At 46.8% G+C, this 8,359-nt stretch overlaps 1 protein-coding gene across 2 annotated transcripts in view; it reads right to left on the bottom strand.

Moving 5' to 3' along the window:
* Positions 1-2,797: 2,797 nt before the first annotated feature.
* The window catches only part of LOC143517783 (shisa family member 6), an 82,154-nt gene continuing 76,592 nt past the window's right edge, over positions 2,798-8,359 (bottom strand). For both annotated transcript variants that reach the window (XM_077010599.1, XM_077010600.1), the window contains 2 exons: positions 7,790-7,915; positions 2,798-5,221 (listed from right to left, as the gene is read on the bottom strand). In XM_077010599.1, coding sequence (XP_076866714.1) covers positions 4,587-5,221; positions 7,790-7,915 — 761 coding nt within the window. In that variant the 3' untranslated portion in view covers positions 2,798-4,586. The remainder of the gene's footprint in view (positions 5,222-7,789; positions 7,916-8,359) is intronic.

Here is an 8,359-nt window from a genome sequence, read left to right as displayed (position 1 = left end):
TCCTAGCAGCTAATGGAAGATCGTTCCACCATCTTGGAGCCAGGACGGAGAATAGTCTGTCTTCCATGAGACTTTAAGCATGGAGTTTCAAGTCGAGCCAAGCTTGAGGTTCTAAGTGTTCGCTGTACAGATCGGCTTTTGACCATGGACATCATGTAGGGAGGGGCCAGTCCATTTTTGGCTTTGTAAGCAAGCATCAAGGTTTTATATCTGATGCATGCCGCTACTGGAAGCCAGTGAAGAGAGCATAGTAGAGGAGTCACATGTGAGAACTTAGGTAGATTGAAGACCAGCCGTGCTGCAACATTCTGAATTAGTTGTAGAGGTCTGATGACCCGTAGAGGAAGACCTGCAAGTAGGGAATTGCAGTAGTCCAGCTTAGAGATTACTAGAGACTGCACAAGCACTTGAGTAGCTTCCTGTGAAAGGAAGGGTCGTATTCTCCGTATGTTGCAGAGGAGAAATCTGCAGGATCTGGTCAGCTTTGAAACATGTGTTGAGAAGGACAACTCGTTGTCCAACGTTACACCCAGGCTTCGAGCAGTTTCTGATGGTGTTAACAAGATGTTCTCAAAGGAAACTCTGAGGTCATTGTGTGGGTTTGGGGTTCCTGGAATGTACAGAAGCTCAGTTTTGCTAGGGTTGAACTTCAAGTGGTGAGTAGTCATCCGTGAAGCAATATCTGCCAAGCATGCAGAGATACGCCTAGAGACCTGGGTGTCAGAATGAGGGAAGGAAAGAATTAGCTGGGTGTCATCAGCATAGCAATGATAATAGAAACCATGAGACAAAATAATGTCACCAAGGGAACGAGTATATAAAGAGAAGAGGGCCTAGGACCGAGCCTTGGGGGACTCCAGTGGAAAGTTTACATGTATTGGATGTAGATCCTCTCCATGTTACCTGATAGGAACGGTCTTCAATATATGACTGGAACCATTTCCAAGCAGAGCCAGTCACACCTAGGCTAGAGAGAACAGAGAAGATGTTGTGGTTGACAGTGTCAAAGGCTGCAGAAAGATCTAGAAGAATTAAAACTGATGATAGCTCATTAGCCTTGGCAGCATGGAGCTTTTCGGTCACTGCTTTGAGGGCAGTTTCTGTTGAGTGTGCCCGTTTGAAGCCAGACTGATTCTAACCCTCATACAGCCTCTGTACAACACCATGTGGGTGTGTGTTCTCTGGTTCTCTGTACAACACCATGTGAGTGTGTGTTCTCTGTACAACACCATGTGAGTGTGTGTTCTCTGTACAACACCATGTGGGTGTGTGTTCTCTGTACAACACCATGTGGGTGTGTGTTCTCTGTACAACACCATGTGAGTGTGTGTTCTCTGTACAACACCATGTGAGTGTGTGTTCTCTGGTTCTCTGTACAACACCATGTGAGTGTGTGTTCTCTGTACAACACCATGTGGGTGTGTGTTTCTCGGGTTCTCTGTACAACACCATGTGAGTGTGTGTTCTCTGTACAACACCATGTGAGTGTGTGTTCTCTGTACAACACCATGTGCGTGTGTGTTCTCTGTACAACACCATGTGGGCGTATGTTCTCTGTACAACACCATGTGAGTGTGTGTTCTCTGTACAACACCATGTGAGTGTGTGTTCACTGTACAACACCATGTGAGTGTGTGTTCTCTGGTTCTCTGTACAACACCATGTGAGTGTGTGTTCTCTGTACAACACCATGTGATTGTGTGTTCTCTGTACAACACCATGTGGGTGTGTGTTCTCTGGTTCTCTGTACAACACCATGTGAGTGTGTGTTCTCTGTACAACACCATGTGGGTGTGTGTTCTCTGTACAACACCATGTGAGTGTGTGTTCTCTGGTTCTCTGTACAACACCATGTGGGTGTGTGTTCTCTGTACAACACCATGTGAGTGTGTGTTCTCTGTACAACACCATGTGAGTGTGTGTTCTCTCTACAACACCATGTGAGTGTGTGTTCTCTGTACAATACCATGTGAGGGTGTGTGTTCTCTGTACAACACCATGTGAGTGTGTGTTCTCTGTACAACACCATGTGAGTGTGTGTTCTCTGTACAACACCATGTGTGTGTGTTCTCTGGTTCTCTGTAAAACACCATGTGGGTGTGTGTTCTCTGTACAACACCATGTGAGGGTGTGTGTTCTCTGTACAACACCATGTGAGTGTGTGTTCTCTGTACAATACCATGTGAGGGTGTGTGTTCTCTGTACAACACCATGTGAGTGTGTGTTCTCTGTACAACACCATGTGAGTGTGTGTTCTCTGGTTCTCTGTACAACACCATGTGGGTGTGTGTTCTCTGTACAATACCATGTGAGGGTGTGTGTTCTCTGTACAATACCATGTGAGGGTGTGTGTTCTCTGTACAACACCATGTGAGTGTGTGTTCTCTGTACAACACCATGTGAGTGTGTGTTCTCTGGTTCTCTGTACAACACCATGTGAGCGTGTGTTCTCTGGTTTAGGCTTTCAGAAGGATTCAGTTTGACTCAGTGTTGACGTAAGTGTTAATACCAGACAAAACACAATAATTCAAGAGAAAATAAAACAGCTAACAAAAAATCAAACAAGGGAATGTAAAAAAAACCACCCAAATCTGTCCAGTGGCATCGCTGAGTACCTGACACGAGAGAGGTCATGTGACTAGAGACAATCTCTGGACTAAAAACACATCAGTAGACAACAGCATGTGGTGTAAAACCTTCCAGAGCACTTGATTACACAGTAACTCAACCAAATTTATTAACAATTAGTTCACAAGTATATATTAAAAAACACTCACACACACACACACACACACACACACACACACACACACACACACACACACACACACACACACACACACACACACTCACACATACATACACACACTCATTACTGTGGGTGTATGTAGTGGATATGCCCCAGTTGGGTTTGTGCTAGGATTCATGTCCATGTGTAACTCCGGGTTTTCCGGTAGACCAGGCACGGAAAAACGTCCCAGAAGCTGGCAAAGCTGAACTCAGAGCTGTCCGGTGTTAGAGCTACGGCTACCATGGCGAAATATATTTACAGTCCTCTATGCAGGAAAAAAAAATTGTCCCATAAAACCTCTGAGAGGTGAATCAGTGCTGCTCAACAAACCCAGCAAGAAAACAATAAAAGAAAAATAAAACATACAAACAGAGAAAAACATTTGATTCATTTGTGCTTGTTCAACCCTTCCTCCACCTCTACACTGAAATGGGGCAATATTTGATGTTATTGTTGTTTTAAGAAGGGGAGCGAGAGTGCTACCCTTTAGGCTTATATCTAGCAGTAATCTCTACAGCTCTACCAAGGACTAGAGTTACAAATCATAAATCTATTTATACATGTTCATCTGCAGATCGCTCCTTTTTTGTCTCACGTCTTTTTTTAAGATCTATTGCAGTGTTTTCTGTTTTAGTTTGTGTACATTTTTTTCACCATGAAAAAGCCCTTACTCTGGCTGGAGGTGGGAGGAGCTCCGGAGGTGGGAGGAGCTCCGGAGGTGGGCTGGGTTTATGAGCTGGGGGGAGTTCCGAAGGTGGGAGGAGTTCCGGAGGTGGGCTGGGTTTATGAGCTGGGGGGAGTTCCGAAGGTGGGAGGAGTTCCGGAGGTGAGAGGAGTTTGCAACAATGCAGGGGACATGTCACTCCGTCTCTGGTTGTCCCAGAAGTGGACTCTTAACAGCCAGCGTGAATTCGGACAGTGAAGAAGAAAGTTGATACAAAGTAGGACATCTCAACCTATCTTCTCTGTCTGTCTCCACACACACACACACACACACACACACACACACACACACACACACACACACACAGCTACAGTAACGTTTGTTACACCATTCTCTCTTTCTCTCTCTCTCTCTCTCTCTCTCTCTCACACACACACACACACACACACACACACACACACACACACACACACACACACACACACTGCTACAGTAATGTTTGTTACTCTAATCCCCCAGCCCAACACTCCAAGCTGCTGTAATGTTTCTGTAATACTGTATTACTGTATTACTGTAGTGCTGTAACATCTTTCTGTAATGCTGTTGTATTTGTAATACAGTATCATATCTGCTGTACTATCTCTGTAATGCTGTAACATCTGTATGTAATGCTGTAATGTCTTTCTGTAATTTTGTAACATCTGTTAGTAATGCTGAAATGACTTTCTATAATGCTGTAATATCTCTCTGTAATGCCGAGATGTCTTTCTGCAAAGTCTCTGTAATTCTGTAACATCTGTATTGCTGTGATGTTTTCATAATGTTGTAACATGTCTCTGTAATACACTAACGTCATGTACCATCTCTATAATGTTGTAATGTCTTTCTGTCATGCTGTAACATCTGTCTGTAGTGCTGTAACATCTGTCTGTAGTGCTGTAACGTCTGTCTGTAGTGCTGTAACATCTTTTTAAAATGCTGGAATGTTGCTTTCATTTTAATTTTTTCTCACTATCCTTCTCATTTATGAAGCTCCCTCTCTCTCTCTCTCTCTCTCTCTCTCTCTCTCTCTCTCTCTCTCTCTCTCTCTCTCTCTTCCTCTCACCCCCCCCCCCCCCCCCCCCCAGGCTCTCAGACCGTCACCTCGGTCTTACTGGCCGTGCGGTACTGATGGTGCTGGTGGCCAGGGATGTATTGCAGGTGGTCCACTGTGTGTGTCCTTCTGGAGGCGAACGCCTGCCTCTTGTTGGCGGTCTGCGGGCCGCCCACGCTCAGCGTGTTGTACGCCTCGATGGACGTACTGGGCTGAGAGTGCATCTTGGCCATCTTGTAGTGGCGGTCCCTGACGGGGGTGACGGGGGTGACGGGGGCCACGGGGCCGGCGGTCATGAACATGTCTGTGTGGGACAGCGCTCGGGACATGGCCTTCTCACGGACGCGGTGCAGCGACAGCAACTTGTCGGGCGAGAGCAGAGGATCCTGGGAGTGCAGGCGGCTCGGCGACAGCAGGCGCTCCTGGGACAGGACGCGGCTGTGGTAGGGTGAGAGGCCCAGCGGGCCGGCGTAGTCGCGCGGGGGCTTGGGCGTGCGGGCCGGCGACAGCACGTGGTCCTGCGACATGGCCCGCTGCACGCGACGTGGCTTCTGCCTCTGTGCGGGCGATTCCGGGGCGAGCTTCATCATGTGGGTCTGCAGGTTCATGCCCCGTGGGGTCACATCTGGGAGGAGGTGCTTCTTCATGTAGAAGTCATCAAAGTCTTTATCTCCTGACAGAGAGAGAGAGAGAGAGAGAGAGAGAGAGAGAGAGAGAGAGAGAGAGAGAGAGAGAGAGAGTTTTCATGTCTATGCTGGAAGTATCAAAGCAGCCAGTCACAGCTATGCTGAAAGCTGTTGTCCTCACACACACTTTCCCATTCCCAGACAAATGAAAGACAATTAAACACCTCCTGACACCATCGGGCACCCAACATCCTGGAAGATGAGCTTTCACGCTGACTGGAACAGAATGAACTACAGAGGATTCTCCTCCTCTTTCTCCACTCTCTCTCCCTCTCTCCCTTCTCTCCCTCCCCATCTATCTATCTATCTATCTATCTATCTATCTATCTATCTATCTATCTATCTATCTATCTATCTATCTATCTATCTATCTATCTCTCTTTCTCTCTTTCTCTCTCTGTCTCTCCCTCTCTCTTTCTCTTTTTCTCTCTCTCTCTCTGGTCCTCTTCTTTTTGTACATGTCAGTATATGTGCTACATGTCATTAGACAGCAGGTGGTGCTGCTCTTACCTACGTCAATTAAAGGAGTGTGTGTGTGTGTGTGTGTGTGTGTGTGTGTGTGTGCGTGTGTGTATGTGTGTGTGTGAGTGCGCGTGTGTGTGTGTGAGTGCGTGTGTGTGTGTGTGTGTGTATGTGTGTGTGTGTGAGCGTGTGTGTGTATGTGTGAGTGTATGTGCGTGTGTGAGTGAGTGTTTGTGTGTGAGTGCGTGTGTGCGTGTGCATGTGTGTGTGTGAGTGTGTGTGTGAGTGTGTGTGTGTGTGTGTGAGTGTGTGTGTGTGTGTGAGTGTGAGTGTGTGTGTGTGTGTGTGTGTGTGTGTGTGTGTGTGTGTGTGTGTGTGTGTGTGCGTGTGTGTGTGTGAGTGCGTGTGTGTGTGTGTGTGTGTGTGTGTGTGTGTGTGTGTGTGTGTGTGTGTGTGTGTGTGTGTGTGTGTGTGTGTGTCTGTCCTCAGGCTCGCTGTAGTCGTGGAGATTTGTGTATTATTTGCACTCCAGTTTATTTCGATACAAGCAACATGAGTGTAACTGGTTGTAAGTTATGGGGCTTATGTATGTGTACATGTGTACATGTTTCTGTGTTTCTTTGTGTGTGTGTGTCTGTGTGTACATTACTGATTCTAGAACACATGAAATATTGATAATAATTATCTCAAGTTTATATATCAATTCATTAGCCAAATCATTAACACTTCCTCTCTCAGAGATCTTCAGTGCATCACCCAAGGGACAGACATGTTTCATTTATCCCCAGCCAAGACTACCAGAGCACCAGCATCTCAAGTGCAGAGATCCACAGAAATGCAAACTAGCAATCTCCCGATTCAAACGGGACAGATGTCTGGCTAATCTCAGCGGTGTTCGCACGCAGGTGCAAAGAGCTAAGGTGCTGTATGACTGGAGCTCTGTGGGCACTCTGCCTTTCACCTGTCTCACCCTGCCGTTCCCATTTGTCTCACCCTCACTCTGCCGTTATCATCTGTCTCACTCTCACTTTGTCGATTTCATCTGTTTCACTCTCACTCTGGCGATCTCATGTCTCACTCTCACTCTGGCGATCTCATGTCTCACTCTCACTCTGCCGATCTCATCTTTTCTCCTCACTGGTGTGTGAGTCCTGGCTCAGACATCAACAGTCACACCATGACGCTGATCACCCATATGATTGAATTCTTCGCTGATAAATTCTGGCTGCTGAGCTAATTAGCAAACACAGACCACTGGAACCACATGTTTTTATTTAGAAAGGGAACTGGGCCCTGTTCACACACGGGAACTGTTAAGTTTACTTCTTATTAGGGGCCACGAACGACATGCAGGTCATTTATTTAAGCCACACAAAGCAGGTTTTGTGAGTCGTGGTCATAAAAAAAAAAAAAAGACACAATGATGACATATTAATTAGAAAACAAACCTTTCAAACCAATCCCAATAGCACTCCTTTGTTTCTATAGCAACAACAACAGAGGGAGAGTGACCTTGTTTTTGTCACGGCAACATTTCTGAGGTTCCGATATGATTACGGGCTAAAAGGACAGGAAGGGTAGAAATGAGAGTTTCACCGCATGACCGCAGGACATAAGATGAGACGTATTAGTTGGGAAGCAAATTAACCAACATAATGATCACAGTTTTGCACTCCTGTTTCCATAACAACACACGTGATAATTAAACGTGATAATTCATCAGCAACACTGCCTGCCTTTCCAAATATGCTCCGTGTGTGTATGTGTGTGTGTGTGTGTTCCCCTCAGTTATCCTGTCCGTGTCTGTTAGTGTGGCGTTAATCAGGTAGCCTTTAAAACACCATCAGCAGACACATTAGCGTAACACGCAGATGAAGAACAGATGGTGGCCTATTAAAGTGTCGTTAGCGTTAGCTGAGGTGACATGCGAAATGGATTTAAATGAGACGTCCATTCACACCGTGTGCCGTACCCACTCACTGACACCTTTTCATTACGACGTATGCAAAGACGGGCTCTAGCAGGGCAGGGGCTGCGGCCAATCAGAGGCCTTGAACTGGGAAGGGGCGTGGCTGAGAGGAGGCGGTCCTTACGTAGGTCTGCTTTGATGGCCATCTCATAGGTGGGAGGGAGGTGTGTGAGGTTCTGGAAGGAGCGGGAGAAGGCCAGGTCGTACGGCTCCGTCTGTGACGTCAGGATGTTGTTCTTACGCGGCTTCTCTGGAGGACAGAGAGGGATGGAGGGATGGAGAGAGATTGAAAGAGGGAAGGAGAGGTGAGAGAGAGAGGGGGAGCACAGTGAGAGAGGGAGAGAGTGATGCAACAGAGTGAGAGGTGGGGAGGAAGGTCCGAGATAGGAGGGAGCGAGCGAGAGAGGAATGGAAGAGAGAGAAAGGTAGGGAGGGAAGAAGAGGGGGATGAGTTATAAACTCTTTTAGATAGAGGTGGAAATTAGCACCTGACTTGACAAACACCACTGTTGACCACTGATGATGACCACTGTTGACCGTGTGTGTGTGTGTGTGTGTGTGTGTGTGTGTGTGTGTGTGTGTGTGTGTGTTTGAGATATACAGAACTGCACCAGGGGAGAACAGCACTAATACATCACAATACAGCACAGCAAAAGCACTCAGGGAGAGAGACTAAGGGAAAGAGGAGAGAGGG

This window comes from Brachyhypopomus gauderio, chromosome 6 (genome assembly GCF_052324685.1).
Source record: "Brachyhypopomus gauderio isolate BG-103 chromosome 6, BGAUD_0.2, whole genome shotgun sequence".
In the NCBI taxonomy this organism is placed as follows: domain Eukaryota; kingdom Metazoa; phylum Chordata; class Actinopteri; order Gymnotiformes; family Hypopomidae; genus Brachyhypopomus; species Brachyhypopomus gauderio.
Note: the sequence above shows the minus strand (reverse complement) of the source record. Positions and strands in the feature narration are given on the sequence as shown.